At 57.1% G+C, this 18935-nt stretch overlaps 2 protein-coding genes across 5 annotated transcripts in view; both read left to right on the forward strand.

The window, feature by feature from the left end:
* The window catches only part of PTDSS2 (phosphatidylserine synthase 2), a 29706-nt gene extending 24304 nt beyond the window's left edge, over positions 1-5402 (forward strand). For all 3 annotated transcript variants that reach the window (XM_071428165.1, XM_071428166.1, XM_071428167.1), the window contains exons 10-12: positions 1158-1303; positions 4149-4334; positions 5098-5402. In XM_071428165.1, the coding sequence (XP_071284266.1) occupies positions 1158-1303; positions 4149-4334; positions 5098-5254 (489 nt within the window). In that variant the 3' untranslated portion in view covers positions 5255-5402. The remainder of the gene's footprint in view (positions 1-1157; positions 1304-4148; positions 4335-5097) is intronic.
* Positions 5403-8718: 3316 nt separating this feature from the next.
* SYT12 (synaptotagmin 12) lies at positions 8719-18188 on the forward strand. Of its 2 annotated transcripts, XM_071428170.1 has the most exons (8): positions 8719-9105; positions 11559-11622; positions 12899-13092; positions 13409-13801; positions 16089-16304; positions 16377-16497; positions 16666-16799; positions 17516-18188. In XM_071428170.1, the coding sequence occupies exons 2-8, from the start codon at positions 11586-11588 to the stop codon at positions 17687-17689; spliced, it is 1269 nt and encodes a 422-aa protein (XP_071284271.1). In that variant the 5' UTR covers positions 8719-9105; positions 11559-11585; the 3' UTR covers positions 17690-18188. The 2 variants fall into 2 exon arrangements, with proteins under 2 accessions (XP_071284271.1, XP_071284270.1); XM_071428169.1 differs by lacking the exons at positions 8719-9105; positions 11559-11622 and adding an exon at positions 11704-11892 and having other exon boundaries at positions 12875-13092.
* The last annotated feature ends 747 nt before the right edge of the window (positions 18189-18935 follow it).

Below are 18935 nucleotides of genomic sequence, written 5' to 3' on the forward strand. Positions count from 1 at the left end.
TGCAGCATCTGAAATTCATACCAGTGCCTGTGAAGCTGAACTTGTCACCCACATGACTGATAGGCATTTGAACTGCCCAGTTTATCCTTCCTTTTTCCCATTTCTGCCCCTTTGCCAGCCAGGGGACTTTGGCCTTTGTGCCATCCATGGGATGTCAGTTGGCTCTGCTCTGGGCAACTCAAACTTTTCTCAGCCCAGCAGCTGTGAAATTTAACTAACTCCATCCCCATGACACTGGTGGTGATCCCGGGGCACTGGGCATGAACCAGGTTCAGTGGCACAGGACAGAACTCTGTGTTTTTGCCAGAACAAACTCCCAGCACCTGATTCCTGCTGCAGGGCACATTGGCCAAGCTCACGTGGCACACCAGGCCTGCTCTGTGGGAGGACTAAAAGAGTATAATATAAATAACATAGATGTTTCCCCAAAAAGGTTGCTGGTTGCACCTTGAAGAAATGGGGGTTTAGGTGCTGCTGCAACAGAGATCCCAGTGAATTTATACTGAACTGTGGGATTATGTTTCTTTTAGCACATCCCAGGTTCAGCTGACAGGTTCTAAGCAGCTTCATGTTCTGGCTCACTCCTTGGGTTTCAGCAAGGCTTAATGCCCTTTGTTATCACTTCTTTTGAAGTGACAATCTGGTGTCTCACTGCTCCCTTAAGCACATTGCCAGGGCAGCTGCTGGAGAGAACATTTTGCTCTTAATTTATAATCAACTTTCCCAAGTTGGCTTTGAGGGTGAGTTTATATAACTGAGAAAAAACAACCCAGCCCAGCCCCCCCAGGATGTGCAGCTCGTGCGTCTTGTTATGGTGGGGCTCCCTCAGCTGGATTTTAAAGGACAGGGAAAGGAAAAGCTGTGCTTGTGGGATTTACCCTCAGTGTTTGTGCAGGTACTTTGGCCTCTTTGTTTGAAGTTCTAAACCTTGCTTGAAATTTGAGGATACTGCTTGTCCAGCTCTTTGTTGCGATTTTTAGTGCCTCTTCCAAAGTAGAGAAAATGTTTAAAAGCCCAGTCAGTTTTGGGTTGGTGCTGATGGTTCACTCAGAGATGCTGAGAAATGCACAGGGGGAGCCATTGAGGGAGAGAGGGGCATTCCAGGCTCCATCCCGTGGTATTTTCCAAATGTAATTCTAGTGTTCCCCCCCTCCCAGTTTTTATTGGCAGAGCTGAACACGTTTTACCTGAAGTTTGTGCTGTGGATGCCCCCTGAACACTACCTGGTGCTGCTTCGCCTGGTGTTTTTTGTCAACGTGGGAGGAGTGGCCATGAGGGAGATCTACGACTTCATGGACGACCCGTAAGCCCCACCTCTCTGTACTTCCCATGTCGAGCTCCACGTGCTTTGTTTTGAACTTGCTCCAGCTTGCTGGCATCCATCTCGGGCACCAGTTCAGTTCAGCTTGTCAGGGACAAAAAGGCCTAATCCCAAAGCATCCGCTTCGTGTTCCTTTGTTTTGGAGGTACCACTCTCACTCCCCCTGGTCAGAGAGCAGCTGTTGTTAAGGGCATTGTGTGTGCACTGTGTTAACCTCAGTGTCTGGTACATGATCTCTCTGTGGAGAAGGGAATGTGGAAATGAGCTGGAGTGCCCCTGGCTCGTGGGCAGAGCGCTGCGCTCCGATTCCAGACCGAGAGCCAGGAACTGCAGTCCTTGGATGTGCCCTCTGGGGACATCAGGGCCTAGACTAAAAAAATGTGATTCTTAAAAGCACTTCTTTCCTTGAGCTTTCTTCCCCCTGGCCCTCTGGAGCTCTCCTGGCATCCTCTTGCAGGTCAGAGGCCCTGGGTAGCAGGATGTGCTGCAGGTGAGGCACCACACACAGCAGTGCATGTACTCGAGACTGTTCCCACCTCAGCATCATATTTGTCCTCGCTGCTTTTGTTTCTGCAGACCATGTGAGAGCTGAGAAAGCTTTGTTCTCAAAATCACCTTTTCTTTTAATGTCACAACCTGCCTGAGCCCACATCCTCAGCCTAAGGCACCGCCTGGCTTCCAGGGGTGTTCATTGTCTGTCGCTGACCAACACAACAAAGTGTCTGTGTTCAGAATTTAGGGTTCCAACATGGTCTGAAGATCAGTTTCCCTTGCAAGGCTTTGACTCCTAGAACTGGGAAGAAGGGCCAGCCCACATTGCTTAGTCGGAATTCAGGACATTCCGCAGGGGCAGGATGCCCTGCCCTTGGTGTTGGACCTACTGGTTTGGGACGTGCCTCCAACTCACAGGTAAGAAGAGTCTCTGCCTCGCTGCTGAGCTCCTCTCCTTAGCACCATTCATCTTCTTGTGTTGGGGTTGGAAAAGCTCCTTTGCCCTCTGTCCAGCCACGTGGCATAACACTGGAATTTGGGAGAGCCATCCCTGGCCAGTGCCTTATCCCTGGCTCTGATTGTTGTTCTTTCCACGAGCCAGAGCAGCTCATCCCAAGCTGTGCATCCCTGTCACTGCCACCACTTCCTGCTGGGGGAGGTGACTGCCCCCACATCCTGGGCTTCCTGGCTCTGCTTGATGCCCCCCAGAGCTGACATTAGGCTGCTCCTGCAGAAGGGCAGAGCTGAGCTGAGCTCTTACCTGGCACCTTCTCTGCGGAGGGTTTTGTAATCCCTTCCTGCGTTCCAGGCCATCCAGGCAGAGAGGATCTGCCCCCATTTGCCAGCTTTGCTTGCACATCATTTCAAGCCAAGGATCCTTCAGGATTCTTCCCATGGTGTTGTAGGGGAAGAGCAGGGGAAGAATGATTTGTTCCATGGTTGTATTTACAAAAATCAGTGCATTATTCCTTCTGGGAAAAGCAGGCTGTACCAGAGGCTCCTGGCTTACATCACATGGGAAACCTTGCTGACCTTTTCCTTTTGGAAACTCTTAATGCTCAAAGACTGGAATATTCCATTGCCCTTCCTTGACAAAAACATGGCTCACTGCCTTGTCTGGTGCTGCTGGGATTGTCTGGGATGACCCGAGGAGGTCTCTTCAGCCAGCCCTGCAATGCTGGGTTTAGAAAGCACTGAAATTCCAATGTGAAGAATTCTTTTTCCCATTCAGCATTCTGAGTATCTGCAGGCAGCTGTGGGGCTTTGCTTGCAGGACCTTGGGCTGAGCATGGTGACAATGTAGTGCCTGGAATTGTGATAGTCCCAGAAGAGGGGTGAAGCTTTCTCCAGCCCTCACACACCACTTGCTGCCTCCGAGTTCCTGAGGACTGGATGTGTGAAATGTTCCTGACCAGGACTGTCTTGATGCATTTGTAGCATTTGACCTAGTCACACATTCCTGATGGAGTCTTCCTCTCACCTCCAAGGAGTCTTCATCAAGGCCATGAGTTTTTATCTCCTTCATCACAAGAAAAATCTTTCACATCTTTCCTGAATATTAGGGCAGGAAACCAACTCTCTTCCTCGGCAGCCTTAGGGGCTGCCCAGCTCTTGTGTTGGGATTATCTTTGATTCTGTTGTCAGGGAAAGGATGGCACAGGAGGAAGCAGCCCAGCAGAGCAGAAAGCTGCCCTCATCATCCCAGCAACTGGAGTTCCCTTTGAGAGATCTGCTGCTTCTCTTTTCATCTCTCTGCCTGTGGGCTAGGGCTGGTCTCTGCCCATTTAACCTGTCACCACCTGGAGCAGTTTCTGCAGCCCTTTCATCTGAGCTGATCCAGGCAGGATACCTTTTAAGAAGGAACGCACTCATCCCCTCTGCATCAGCACTCACCTACATTTGATTTATTCTGTACTTTTTCCCAGTGTATTTGGATGGTTTGGTGTAGCTTGAACTACACTTTGGTGTCAAATATGGCTCTGGGCCTCCTGGTGTGAGAAGCTCCTGTTTGGAACCATACCCTGAACATCAGCTGGTCTCAGGCTGGTCAGAGAATCGTTTCATGTGGATTTACCTGGGAATGGGGACACTTCCCTGCATTGTTTGGTGATGAAGTTTAACTTTTCTCGCTTTTAGAGCCTCTGAGAGGAAACTGAAGTAACACCAACATGAAGGTGTCATCCTGCAGAGCCTTAGTGCATGTGTGATCTGAACTAGACTTGTAGGACTGTGCCAAGCTGAATGAAATCACTGCCCCAGCTGTCTTTCTGTGCAGATTTCTCCACATCCCCAGTTGTACAGCAATGAGATGTTCTTTTCTGTGTTTTTCCTGCAGGAAGTTCCACAAGAAGCTGGGCCAGCAGGCCTGGCTGGTTGCTGCTATTACTGCCACGGAGTTCCTGATCGTGGTCAAGTACGACCCCTACACGCTCACCCTCTCCCTGCCCTTCTACATCACCCAGTGCTGGATCCTGGGGATTATCCTGGTGCTCACCTGGACAGCCTGGCGCTTCTTCATCCGGTGAGCGGGGCTGCATTTGGGGCTGGCCAGGGGTTTGGGAGGATTTGTTCAACCCCCATCCTCAAATGTGCCCCCCTGGGACTGCCTGGGGAGAGAGCAGAGCTCTCCTGGGTGGGTGCGGGTTCTGAAATAAACAGGGAGCTCCCTGGGCCTGGTCCTGGCGGCTTCCTGTCTGGATCATGGAAAGGAGCTGCACAGGGCCTAAGGAATTAGCAGCCTTCCAGTGTTGGAAGTTGGAGAGGAACTGTCCATATCAGGGGCTGGAGGGACAGGACAAGGGGGAATGGCTCTGCACTGACAGAGAGCAGGGTTAGGTGTGGTGTGGGGAAAAATGAGGGTGGTGAGGCCCTGGCACAGGCTGCCCAGAGAGGCTGTGGCTGCCCCTGGATCCCTGGAAGTGTCCAAGGCCGGGTTGGATGGAGCAGCCTGGGATAGTGGAAGGTTGCCCATGGCACGGGGTGGAATGGGATGGGCTTTAGGGATCCCTTTCAACCCAAATCATTCCACAGTTGTTTGAAGTGCAATGCTGTGTGGAGGAGGCAGCAGTGGCTGCTCCTGCAGGATTGGCTGTTGTGCTCTGGAAGAGGTGGGAAGAGCCAGGACACCAGCCAGAAACACAAAGTGCCAGTGAATCAGTGCCACCAGCAATGGTAGAAATGCCCAGCCAGAGGCTCCAGTGAGTTGTTACCCCCAGCAGCTCGGTGCAGAGAGGCTCCCTTGGTGTGCTCCTGCAGGCTGGAGCTGTGTGCTGTGTGTGTTGCAGGGACATCACCCTGCGGTACAAGGAGATCCGGCGGCAGAAGCAGGAGCACAGGCAGGAGCACAGGCCCGAGAAGGACAAATGCCTGAGCAACGGGGATGGACACTCAGCCCTGCTGGAGGAGCCCAACGGGGGCAAGCTGCGGGAGAGGAAGCTCTGAGCACGGACACGGGGCTGACAGGAACTCGTGGTGCCCTGGTGCACAGTCCCAACCTTATCCTACCTAACTCCTCATTGTCCTTGTTAGCGTTCCAGCGTGTGGGAATCCTCACGGGGAGGATGGCACTGGCACAGCCCCCCTCTCTCCTGTGTCACCAGGGCAGGGCCAGAGGAGGTGTGTGTGGGGGAGGTCAGTGCTGACCCTGCACACGGGGCAGGGCCTTCACCCGCTGCTGTGTGCCTGCCTCGGATCCAGGCGTGGACATGGGGCTCGGAGCACAGCACACAGGGATCTGCTGCTCCATTCCCAGGGAACCCAGAGCTCCATGGGGCCTTTGGGCATTAGGAACACTTGTTTTGGAGTGTACAGAGGCCAGGCACAGGAAATGAATTCTGTTCTTCCTGCTGGAACTCCCTGGAGCTGCAGAGGAGGATTGGGTGACCGCGGGTACACGGGGACGTGTGGCCAAGCTGCGTTCCTTGCACAGGATGTACCACACTGCACTGCTGTTCCAGCCCCTCCACGGGGCATCCCTCTGACTTCCAGCGGCCTGCAGCACGTGGGTGGTGTGTCCCAGCTCTGGGGAGACTGACAACTTCTCCTTAGCTCTTATTTTTAATTTCTCTTTTAGTCTCGGTCATCTCTTAAATGTAAGGGAAGGTGAAGTGAGAAAGGTCCACCTGCCTTTGCTCTGCGGAGTAAAATGTGTCACAAGCAGAAACCGGGAGTGTCCCATCAGTCTGGAGTTCTTTGCTTTATCCTCAGCTGGGTTTGTGTCCTTGCTGCAGGGGGTTTGCTCTGGGGTCTGACAGGAGCACATCAGGCTCTGCCACCCTTTGTCACTGCCCTGTTCCTTCCAGGACAGCTCCAGAGCGAGGGGTTTCTGGGAAAGCTGATCCCTGCAGTGTCACACCCCCATCCCTGTCCCCCTGCCACCAGCAGGCCCAGGCCAAGCATGTCCCTGGCACAGCACAGCCAGGGAGCATCCTGAGCCAGGCAGGGTTTCTGCTGGTGACTCAGCATCCTGGGAGGGGAATTGGAAGCCTGGGCTGCTTTGTTTCCCCGGGTCATTATTCCAAAATGTGAGAGCTCCACTGATCCACACGGATTCTGTCCCCTCTGCTCCGAGCCCTCGCGTCGCTGTCCTGGGCATTGACGTCACCCTGACACTGCTTAATCCAATCTGGCTGCTTTTCAGGGAAGTGTTTATCCAGAAGAAAATGGCACAAACACCACGGTGCAATTCCAAGAGTGCAACCCCAAACTTCTTGCAGAGCTGCTGCCCAGCACACGTCTGGGTTTTTAGTCTGGTTTTGTCTTGTACGGGAACGACAGCCAACATCTGCATTTCTCTCAGCTTTAGTGTCTCAAATGCTTTCCACCTATAAAAAGTGGGAAGTTGGGAATCCCCAGCTGGGGAGGTGGCCAGGTGACACAGGGGGACTTGTCACTGCACCCCCCTCCACCAAAGGGCCACTTACCTGCACTGACAACACCTGATGTCCAGAGAGATCCGGGAGCTTTGGCCTCATACACGATCCACTGACTCATCTGTCTGCATCCAGGGGATCCCAGGGACAGTCTGGATCCTGTCCATGCAGTTCTGAGTGCTACTTCGTCCTTTGGGACAGTGTGTTTTGTGTGTCCTCTCTTGTCACCTCACACACAGAGCCAGGGGGCTGAGGGAGGGTTTGGGCTGTGTCCCCTCCAGCACACAGGATGGGTGGATGGATGCTGGGCCTTCAGGTAAGGAATGTGTCCAGGTTTTCAGGGAAAAAGGTGAGCTCTGCTCATTGCAAGCTTGCCTGGATTTAGCAATCCTTTGGTGAGTGTCTGGGAGCAGTGCTCAAAGCAGCTTCATAGGGAGGAGGTGGAAGGAAGCCAAGATTCCTCATGGGAATTACATTTGGTGTGGCCTAAAATGGGACCCTCCCTGTGGGAGGGCAGAGGTGCCAGCTCCTGCTTCCACACTCAGGAGTGTCCAGCTCACCTGGAGCGCGTCTCCCACCTGGGGTCACACTGATTTCATGGAGAGCTTGGCCAAAGGTAAGTGTTGGCTTTAAAAAGGAGGGGTTTTAATAGGCAAGTTGGTGTCTGTGTGAGGCTGGGTGAATCCAGGTGCCCAGCTTGGAAATTTCCAAACCTCAGCCTGTGGAACCCAATCCCATCTGGAACAGTTCTAGGGGTCACTTTTGCCCAGAGTCTGGAGTGGTGAGCACGGAGGTGCCGTGCAGGAGGGTGCTGGACCGGAGCTGTCCTGTAGAGGGACATCCTGCCACATCCCTGGGGATGCAGAGGAGCTTTGGGAAGTGGGGAAGGACCATGGCCTGCTCTTTTCCAGCTGTGCCCAGAGGAAGAGCCAGGAAGCCTGATGGAAAGGAGCCTTGGCTGCTCTCCCACCCAGGCAGTGTTTTTGGTACAGTCAAAACTTGCTGCGTTTTCTCCCTGGACATGAACTACCAGGAAATCACGGGAGCATCTCCCAGTGCTGCCCTCCCTGGATCTTTCCAGAGCAGGGAGCCTGCAGCCAGCACTGAGCTGGCCCCATGGCTGGATGTGGGTGTTCCTGGGAATTACAGGGCCTCTGGAATGTCACGCTGCTCCGTGGCCTCTGACCCCAACTTTTCTCAGGTCGTGTGGGTGTTTTTTCCCCACAAAATCGCAGCTATTCAATTTTCTCCAATGAAAGGATTTCTCCTGCTGTCTGAAATTGCTCCTTGGTGCCCTGGAAGTCGCCTGGCATTAAGGTGTGAGGTGGCTGAAGCTATGGATATGAGGGAAAGGGAAGATCCCACAGGAGGGTGTGAAGGCACAGTCTTTCCAATGGTGGTGGTGTGGTGGGCACACTGAGGGGCTTTTGGGACCAGAACCCAGAAAGTTCCACTTTCTGCTGCAGAGGGAGAGGGATCTGATGGTTTTTCTTAGGAAGACCCAAAGCCAAGTCCTTGCTGGACAGCCCCAGGTGTCCCCATGGCAGGAGGGACACACAGCTGGAGCTGCTTGGGATGAGGGAGACCCCAAGGATTCGGCTTTGGGGTGGAGATCCAGAGACCCCAAGGGGCTCTGCAGCCCTTGAGACACATGGAGAGGGGACATGGGACCCCATGGAGAGAAACACTCATCAGGGTCCATAGGGAGGAGCAGCTGGAGATGCAGAGAGGCAGTGGGATGGACCAGGGAGTCCCTGGGAAGGGGGATTTGGGGATTTAGGGAAGCCTGGTATGGCCAAGCACACAGCAGAGGGTCTCTGGTGTGGGATGAGGAATCTGGCATTGTCCCTCCTCACTCCTGGCTGGGATTTAGGGTGCATTTGCAGGGGTTTGGGGTGAATTTTTTAGTTTTGTTTGTTTGTTTGTTTTATGGCAACTTCCTCAGGAAAGCTGGGAGCCCCCCGGGGGTCCCCATGCTCTGCCGGGGGGTTCGGGCTGGGCTGAGCCAAGCCCCGGGGAGGGTCTGGGAGCGCAGAGACCGCCCAGCTCATGGCACGGATGAGCGGCGGCTCCGCCCCGGGCTGGGCTGGGCGAGGGAGCGGAGCCGCTCCCGGTCCCGCACCGCCGGGAGCATCCCGGATCCATCCCGATCCACCCCGGATCCATCCCGGATCCATCCCGCATCGCGGGGCTGGCCTCTGGACCCACGGGGGACCGGGGAGCATCCCGGGCTTGGGGAGACCCGTGGATCCCGGGGCTGAGCTGGGGACCCCCGGGCGGTGCGGGGGGCTCTGCCCGGTGCCCAGCGGCGGCCGGGCGGGCCCCGGGGGTCGCAGGGTCCCCCCCGGCCCGAGGGAGCGGACACCGCTCGGCGGATGCCGGGGCCGCCCCGCAGATCCCTGAGGATTTGTACCTGTCCAGGTAAAGCGCGGGGGCCCCGGTTGGGGTGGGATGCGACCCCTGGGGGGGGGCGATGGGTGAGAGCAGAGCCCAAATCCTTCTGTTTTGCCAAGTTTGGGATGCGTCTTCATTGGTGCCAGGAGCAAACTCCATCCGTGCCGCTTGCGTGCCCTGCGGCTGGAGGCCGGGCAGGGCTGGCAGAGCAGCGCTGCGGGACCGGCAGCACCGCGGAGCTGAGCTCAGCCCGGGCTCAGCGCACCGGCCTCGGCTGCCTGGGGCAGGACAGGCAGCCAGGATGGGCAGGGACATCGCTGGAACCCGGCCTGGGATGTCTGGGGACTGCAGCGTGCTCGGGGGGCCATAGCCAGGCTGGTTCAGGTGCTTTGGGAACAGCAGTTGGGATTTCTGTGCCTGTGGCCTTGGCAGCAGAGAGGTGACAACCCCGTGAAGGCTGGAGGACCCCCTTTTCTGGGGGGACAGGTGGCTTTGGTGCTGTTTTTCTCTCCCTCATGGAGCTGTTTTATTGTCCCTCCAAGCAGGAAAAGGGACCTGAGCTCTGCAGCAGCTCCCAAGGAAAATGAAACTGCCCTGGCATTGGGGTGTTGGGATGGATGGAGAGGGCTCTGCACCCCAAAGCTGGGGCTCTGCCCCCCAAACCGAGGCTCTGCAGCTTGATCTTCAGATCTGGGGGTGAAAAACCCATCAATCCCTGTGCTGCCAGCAGCAGGAGAGCAGTGCCTCTTCCCTTCCCAATGCCTCCGGCTTGATTTCCCAGGGATTTGAGCAGCAGGTCAGGAGGGTGTCAGAGCAGCTCGGTGCAACGCTCCAGGGAAGAGCTCAGTTAACAAAAAAAGCCATAAATCCTTCCCTGAGCACCTCCACCCCCGTTTCCTCACTCAGGAGAGATTGATGCTGTTTTCCTAATAGGAAAATACCTCTGGGTTTCATCCCAGTGCTGAGCACTGCAGTCTCTTTCCAGGTGATGCCTTGGAAATCTGCTTAACTTGCTGCTTAGAGCTCATTAGAGAGGGAGGTTTTGGGGAGAGAAGCTCTGAAAGGAAAGAAAAATTACAAATTCCTTCTAATTTCCAGAGGAGATTGGGAAGAGATGGAGGGGGTTTAAAGGGGATGTTTGTCCTCCTGCAGGGAAAGTCAGTCCTGAAAACTTTGCTGTTCTCATATTAAAAATAATTGGGAAGCAGGGAGAGGATCAGAGCACCTTGCTTGGGCACAGGAGCTTTTCAGGGCATAAAAAGAGGCAGTTTAGGGTAAATCTCCATCACATTGCTTTGTTAAAATGTCAATTTTCAGCTCTAAACAGCAAAGTGGGCCTTGAGCTGAGCTCAGCCCATGACATGAGCTCAGCACGTTCCCAGCCAGGGCAGGACTGGTTTGTCCATTGCACAGGGAGGTTTGTGCCAGAGGGAAGAGGTGGGCAGGATCTCAGCACCTCCCAGCCCCATCCCAGCATTGCTGTCACTTCAGGTCACAGTCAGGGCTCCCCTTCCTCCTGCTATCCCAGGGATGGGCCCTGTGCCCTGCAGAGGGGGCCAGGCCAGCACAGCTGATATCCATGCCGTGAAATTCCCACTTTTGCCTGTTAAAATCCAAGCCTGGATGGTTTTGGGGGGAGTTGATCACCCCCCACCCGGTGCCTGAGAGCACCCAAGGGGTGGAAGGTGGGGCCCAAACATTGCAGAATCTGAGGCCAGGCCAGCTCCCTGAGTGGGCTTTGGGAATTCTGGAGAAGGGCTGGGGGGCTCTGAGGGAGGTGTGTGGGGGTTTAGGTGCAGTGCTGAGGTTGTGTCCCCGTGGGGTCCTGGGGGATCCCACCAGCTCTCCATGGTCTGTGATTCCCTGGCACACATAACAGGGAACAGGGATCCCAAAGCCCCCTTTTCATAGCAGGAGCAGCTGGCTCGGGTGAATCCCCCTCAGCATCCCTGGTGCCTGTGCTGGGATCTGCCTGGGAGAGCAGCTTCCTCTTGACCTGACTGGGAAAAACCCTTTCTGGGGGGGAAGGCGACAGAGCTTTCCCACTGCAGGAGCTGATTCCTGGGGAACAACATCCCCTAGGCCCTGCAGTGACCCCAGAATGGGGGAATGGGGCTGCCCTCCTCAGCTGGGCCCAGCGCAAAGCCTTGGGAGAGGCTGGGAAACTGCAGGAGGCAGAGGAAGGTTTCAGCTGGAAAAGCAGCAAAGGACTTTGAGGGCTCTAGGAGGGGGGATGCCGCGCACAGAGAGCTTGGGAATGTTGCTTGTTTAAAGGCCTCCGTGGTAAATCCAGGCTCTGCCCCTTCCCGAGGGTTCCCGTCCCTCCTGCAGCTCCTGCCGCTGCCTGAGAGGCTCCAGGGCCGGGAGCGATGGAGGGGGAGAAGTGATGGAGTGTCCCTGCTGGAAAACCACAAGGCATTCGGGTTTTTGAGTTCTCCCCCTTCGCCCTGACGCTGTGTGCTGTGTCTCGCGCATTCCAGGCTGTCCCCTCGCAGGGAGCGTTTGCCATGGACACCGGGCACGTGAGCAGATCCCGCTTCAGTGGTGAGTCCTCCCCAGGGAGCCGGGAAGGGTTTGGGGCAGAGCTGCTGGCACTCACACCGAGGTTGTTTTGGGGCTGGTCCTCACTGCCTTCCATGGGGAGAACCCTCTGCTCCCTGTGCCCGCTGGGTTTTGTTTCCTAAAGCAGAGTAAAACCCTTAAAAATCTCCAAGTTTTCCAACCTGAGCGCTCAGCCCTCAGAAATGGGCAGGGATGAGGGGGAAGCAGGTTCCAGTCAGTTCAGCTGGGATTTGCACACGGAGTTCCTCAGAGGTAGGAGCCAGCACGAGATTATTCTGCTGTTTTTATTTTCATTCCCAATTTTGCCCCACCACCATAGCAGGAGCCTGGGAGCTCTGGCACGGGAAACCTCCGACTGCTTCCCACAGCATCCTTGGCCGGGATGCAGGGATAGAGCAGAGCCCTTTAGGGCTTTGGATGAAGCAGGAGCCGGGTCCCATCCCAATGTTTAACCTCGGAGCTCCCTGTGGGCTTCTCCCGGGATCCAATTCGCTTTGGCTGGGAATGCTCAGCTCCTTCTGCTGTTCCTGCTGGAGGAGGGCTGGGGGGAGCAGCAGGTTGTCCCTGCGCTCGGATGCGATGTGGGAGCTCAGCCCGGCTTCGGGCTTTTTCCGGCTCCGAAGGAGGGAGCGCTGCGGCGCGGTGCTGCCGGAGGGCTCCGCGGCAGCGCTCCTGGATAAGGAATCCTCCTCCCGTTTCCCCGTCTCCCTCCCGTTTCCCCGTCTCCCTCCCGTTTCCCCGTCTCTCTCCCGTTGCCGCCTGTCTCTCCCGTGTCGCACGGGGCGCTCGGTGCCGGTTCGGCGCGGCGGCGGCGATGGAGGCTGGTGCAATGCAGCAGGAACCGCTCGCAGCCCAGCCTGCCGCTCCCTCCCCGCGAGGCTCTGCCTGTTTCCAGCAGCTTTTCCCTTTGGCTTTTCCCTTCTCCCGGCTTTTCCTGGGCCGAGGGCGATGCAGATGTGCGCTGGGCACATCTGCCGGTGGGACAGAGCAAAGGGACCCCCGGCACCTGGGGAGTGACACGGCCACTCGCTGGGAAGCGGGGACACAGGAGAACTTCATCTCCCGAGAAAGCCGAGCCAGGGCTGGCATTCCTGGCTGGCAGAGCCTCTGCCCGACCCGTCTGCAGCCACCCGGGTGGGAGCTGCGGTGTATCCGCTCCTGGGCCCGGAGCTCGGAGCCGAGATGCCGGCGCGGGAGCAGCCGAGGCTGAAGCTCCTTGCCGGGCTGTGACCAGCCCCTGTCCCCCTGTCCCCCGCAGTGGCCTCCAGCCCGCCGCGCTGGGAGATCGGGCTCTACGCCGCCGGCGCCTTGGCGCTGCTGGGAATCGCGGCCATCAACCTGTGGAAGCTGTGGCGCTCCGGGAGCTACCCGGCCCCTTCCCCGTTCCCCAACTATGACTACCGGTACCTGGAGCAGAAGTACGGAGCGGCGTGCCCGGACATCAGGAACAAGGTAAGGGGGAAGCTGCCTCTGTCTCCTTCCCTTTGCGGGATGCTGGAGGGGTGGGAACATCTCCTGGATCCCCTCGCGGGGTGGAACGGCCACAGGCAGCAACCTGGTGCTGCTGGAGCTTTTGGGGGGATGGCTGGAGCCGGGAGCTGCGGGAAGCTCCGGGCTCGCTGCCGCGGCAGCTTGAGGCCAGGCAGGGGCCGGGATGCGTCCAAGGAGGCGCCGGAGAAGCCCAGCTGTCCGGCTCGGCACGGAGGGATGGGATTGGGATGGGATGGATGGGGATGCATGGCAGCGCCTGCTCTCCTTTCCCTGGCAGCGAGGGCTGGCCCCGGGTTCGCAGCGGGCTCCGGGCCGGAGCTCTTCATCCCGCAAGAGCAGCCTGAGGGCAGAGGACACCTTGGAGAGCATCCAGGAGCTGGGCAGCCTGGAGCTGATGGGCAGAGACCTGGGCCTGGCTCACTACGGCCCCCTGCGGAAATCCATCTCGGCCGACTCCCTCAACTCCATCTCGTCCATCGGGAACAACTTCGGGCAGGATTTCACCGTGGGGCAGGTGGAGGTGTGCATGGAGTACGACGCGAGGGCGGCCGCCCTGCACGTCACGCTGCTGCAGGGCAAGGACCTGCTGGAGAAGGAGGACGCGCGCTTCGAGTCGTGCTTCATGCGGATCAGCCTCCTGCCGGCCGAGCAGATCGTCGGCATCTCCCGGGTGAGCCCCTCCTTCCCCGCCAGAGCCCTCTGGGCACACCTGGGTCACCCCGGGGCTTTGGGTGGCAGCGTCCCCGGGCCTCATTCCCCAAGGAAATGGTGGGGTTTGGGAGCAGGGAGCGCCAGGCACGCCAGGATCAGGAATGGTTTGGCACAGGATTTGGGGGATATCAGCTCCCCAAGGAAATGGGGGGGGGTTGGGAGCAGGGAATTCCAGGCTGGATGTGGTTGACATGGGATTTTGGGGTGCGTCTCAGCTCCCAAAAGATTTGGATAGGATTTGGGAGCAGAGAGCGATAGGATTTGGGAAGCAGAGAGCTCTGGGCTGGCACAGGATTTTGAGGGATGTCCCAGGTGGGTTTGCATATCAGAAATGCCTGTGCCAACCGTTCCTGATCCAGGCACGCCAGGATCAGGAATGGTTGGCACAGGATTTGGGGGATATCAGCTCCCCAGGGCAGTCGTGGGGTTTGGGAGCATGGAATTCCAGGCTGGATGTGGTTGACATGGGATTTTGGGGTGGGTCTCAGCTCCCCACAGCACTGATGGGATTTGGGAGCAGAGAGCTCTGGATTGGCACAGGATTTTGAGGGATGTCCCAGGTGGGTTTGCAGAGGCAGGATTGTCTCCCCTCTTGGCTGGGATTTGGGCTGACTTTGTCATCTCCAGGTGTGGCTGGTGGCAGGTTTTCCTGCTTGGCTGTCCCTGCTGGGGAAAGGACGCTGTGGCACGTGGAGGAAGGGGCCTGGGGCGGGATGTGGGGGGCAGTGGCAGTTTGGGCAGGTGCTGCTGGTGTCTTGCCATGGCCCCACAGTCCCCTGAGTCCCCACAGTCCCTCTCCTTCCCACGGCAGCCCCAGTGCTTTTCCCTCCCCACAAAGGACATGGCAGTAGAAAATCCGTGTGGCAGCGCTGACAGCCACAACCAGGGTTGCCTCTAGTGGAAAACGTCCCTTTTTAAGTGCCTCAAAAGCAGGAAAGCAGGAGCCTCAGTTTTCTTCTTGCAGCTCCTCTATTGCAGAGTCAGTTTGATTTAATCAGGATATTCCAGCAAAAAGTGGGCATTTGTTCCCCATTAAGGCACCTCTCCACTGGGGTGGAGGTGCTGGTCCATCCCCATAATCCGTCTGCTGCCTCCAAAATATTTCCATAGTGCTCTTTTAGACCATTTTACCATCCAAATCTCTGGCTCTTTATTTATGCTCTGGAGATATTTATTATTTAGTGTCATTATTTATAATTCACCAGCACAATTTACCTCCTCAGCTGCCCCAAGGCCATGGATAAAGGCCCAGCCGCTTTTTTTTCCAGGGCTTCTAGAGGGTTTTTAAATAGCAGCTCCTGTTTTGTTGTACTTGATCCAGAGCTCCCAAAATACAGCGTGGGCTGCAGACAGACAGTCTGTAAAATCTGTAGGGCTTTAAAATCTGCTCTTCACACAGAGGAACTTCATTCCCCAGGAGCTCTGGAGGTTGGTGGTATCCAATGGGAGAGCATGGACCAAGAAGGCAGGGATGGCAGGTGCTGCCTTTGTGTCCTTTATGCCAGGGATGGAGCAGGGTTAGGAGCAGACTGAGACAGGAGAGAGCCCTTGGAGGAGATGAGCCCTCTGCTGCAGGGTTTTTGGGGTCACACAGCCGCACAGAGAGGTCCCTACTTCAACCAGATTTGGGTGGCTTTGAGGAGCTGGTGGTTCCACTTTGCTCCATGATATCCAAGGCTGCAGCTTTCCATCCCATGGGACAAAACCCTGGTTTGCCTGTGACATCCTGGGTGCTGAAACAGGGCTGGAGTAGGGGAAAAAAAAATCCCTAAATCCATGACTTCAGAGCATTTCCCCTCAGCAGGATGAGCCATGGGAGCTGCTGCTGCCTCTGCTCCCAGGGAATGACCTGACACAGGGACACAGCTCCATTCCCACTGGGCACATTCAGGAGTTGGTTCTGCTTGGAGAAGGGCTGGGGGTTACACCTTGTAGCTATAAATCCTGTCACCTGATATGGCCAAGCTGGATGTGCATCCGCGCTCCCAGGGGGTTGGTATCTATCAGAGCACTGGGCCAATGCTGATTCTCTAATTAAAATAATTAACAGTCACTAGGGCAGGTCACAGCCCTGTTTTCACCCCAGTGGCCGAGCAGTTGCTGCAGTACGGTCAGGAATAAATCCTCCCGAGCGGATGGGGCGTGCCCTGGGGACGCCCTCCCTGCAATCCCCACGAGCTGGGGCAGAGCAGGGCTGCAGCCCCCAGCTCCAGGCGTGCCAGGGCTACCCCCGCTTCCCACGGCAGATCCAGAGGAGCTCCTACTCGGTGGCCTTCGACGAGCGCTTCTCGGTGCCGCTGGACCCGGCGGCGCTGGAGGAGAACAGCCTGCGCTTCTCCGTCTTCGGCGTGGACGAGGATGAGCGCAGCGTCAGCACCGGCGTGGCCGAGCTCAAGCTCTCCGACCTGGAGCTGGCCACGCGCCCCTTCAACGCCTGGCTCTACCTGCAGGACACCAACAAGGTGAGCCAGCAGTGTCCCGTGCCCCAGCTGGGGTTTGGGACGTGGTTGTGTCCTGACTGTGGTGTCCCTCAGGCGGTGGACACGGTGGGGGAGATCCTGCTCTCCCTGAGCTACCTGCCCACGGCCGAGCGGCTCACGGTGGTGGTGGTCAAAGCCAAGAACCTGGTGTGGAGCAATGGGAAGGTGACCGCAGGTGAGGGGGGCTCCAAGGTGGGGTTTGTCCTGATTTATCCCATTTGCTGCACGGGAGGGGCTCCCTGTGAGGACAGACCCGCTGGGAAGGGCCACCAGAAAGGTCCCCCTGCTTTCTCCACGTGGCTGGGGACATGTGCGACTGATCCTTCTCCTGCCATCCGAGCAGATCCCTTCGTCAAGGTGTACCTGCTGCAGGACGGGAGGAAGATCAGCAAGAAGAAGACAGCAGTGAAGAGGGGAGACACCAACCCCGTGTTCAACGAGGCCATGATCTTCTCTGTGCCCGCCATCGTGCTCCAGGTCTGGCCCAGCATGAGGGAGGGGGGCACATCCCAGTGCTCCTCAGGCTCCCCAAACCCACCCCTTGGGAGCTCCTGGGGGTGTGGGGTTCTGGGGTGTGATTTTGGGCATTGTGGGTGTGTGTGGGTCTGGTTTGGGGTGGATGTGTGGGAGCTGTTGTGGGGATACGGATGTGTGGGGGCTGCTTGGAGAGGTGTGGATGTGCGGAAATGGCTGCTGGAGGGGGGATGAGTGTGGGGAACTCTTGGGGAGGATACAGATGTGTGGGTTTGGATATAGTAGGGTGCACCCTGTTTGCTATGTGGACAGGGGCAAAGATGGGTTTAGGGGATGTGGGGTAAAAAGAGGGGGATGTATATGGGGGGGTATATGAGGGTGGGTATTTAGGGATTTGGGGGGCCTTCAAGAACAGGGGGTGGGTTTGAACAGCAAAGATGGGTTTAGGGGATGTGGGGTAAAAAGAGGGGGATGTGTAAGTGTGGGGGGTATATGAGGGGGGGTATTTAGGGATTTGGGGGGCCTTCAAGGACAGGGGGGGCTTGAACAGCGTGTGGGCACAGAGGGCCGTGTGTACGTGGGCTGTGACAGGCTGGGGGGTGGCACACGGATGTGCTGGCCTGGTGGGTGCACGTCCCCGTGCAGAGGGCACAGGGACACGTGTCTGGCCGTGTGTGTGTGTGTGTGTGTGTGTGTGGTGACAGCCCCGTGCCCGCCAGGAGCTGTCCCTGCGCGTGACGGTGGCCGAGAGCGGCGAGGACGGGCGCGGTGACAACACGGGCCACGTGCTGATCGGGCCGGCGGCCAGCGGCATGGGCACCACGCACTGGAACCAGATGCTGGCCACGCTCCGCAAGCCCGTCTCCATGTGGCACCCACTCCGCCGGAATTAGGATCCCCAAATCCCGGGGACAGCGGGCCCGGAGCAGGAACTTTGGTGGCGCCCGCAAGGCCAAGCTGCTGAGGGGCCCCAAACAGCTGGAGCACGGAGAGAGCGGCTCCGTGGGCACATTCCGGGTCACCCCCACATGCGCCGGGCCAGGGCTGCCAGGCAGGAGCCAAATGGACCAAAACCAGCAGGAACCTCCCCAAACCGCGGCTCCCGAGCGTTCCGTGTGCTCCCAACGGCCTCAAAATCCGCGGAATCCTCAAATGGGGACTCTGAGCGAGGGAGAGGGGGGGATTCCTTTGGAAGGTGGTTCTTGGGCACGATTCCTTTGGACAGTGGTTCTCGGGTGGGAATCATGAGGGGGGGGGTGACAAAAGCCAGCCTGGCGTGGGTGGTGATCCTGAGGGGATCTTTTGTAGTGACTTTGGTGTGCTGTGCCAGGGTTGGAATGTTTCTGGTAAGAATGGAAAAAGGGAGCAATAACAGCAGAAAATCAATTGTTACGTACGGCTTCTCCTCCCATCTGTTCCCCCACACAGTAAATCCCTGCCCATCTCCACTGGCTGCACAGGCAGGGATTGGTTTCCAACCACTTGGTTTCCAGCCTCTTGGGTTTGAGGTCAGATCCACACTGGGAATCATCCCCTAAAGGTCCAGTAGGATCAGGGGCAGCTTTTCTCACCCCAGCCACTTTTCCAACCCAAACTCGCCCTCAGAGTGCTCAGGACAGCACTCCAAATTCCTGCTCCTTAACACAACTCTCACAACTGGGGATTGTTTTTTCCAGCCTCTAATCCTGGACTTGGGCTGTGACTTAACCGATAACTCATTTTATCCAAGATTTGGGCAGAGAGAGGAACATCTTTGCCTTGTGATCCAAGGCAGGTGGGAAAGGTCCCTAATTTTATAGTTTTTAAGCTCAACTCCTGTTTCAGAAGGAAGCCTATGTGGATCATATCTGCTGGTGGGCTCTGGCCTGAGCCAGGCTTGGGATTTTTGGGGAGCTAATTCCCACTCTGGTTTGTGGAGGGTGATGGGGCCCCTCCTGGCACAGGCTGGAGAGCAGAGGATGCGTTGGGGCCACATCCCTCCTTGCCTGGAGCCTTGGCTTTTCCCTGCCTGCAGGATGCTGGTGGGAAGCCAGGCTGGGAAATCTGGGGGTGTCTGGGACCCTGTGGCATGGAATTTGCACCACTGGATGAGCAGGGACTGGGATGTGGCTGCTTGGATGATTTCAGCAGGGAAAAAGC

This window comes from Agelaius tricolor, unplaced genomic scaffold, assembly GCF_023055355.1.
Source record: "Agelaius tricolor isolate 1412-34295 unplaced genomic scaffold, bAgeTri1.0.p SCAF_5, whole genome shotgun sequence".
Taxonomy (NCBI): Eukaryota; Metazoa; Chordata; class Aves; order Passeriformes; family Icteridae; genus Agelaius; species Agelaius tricolor.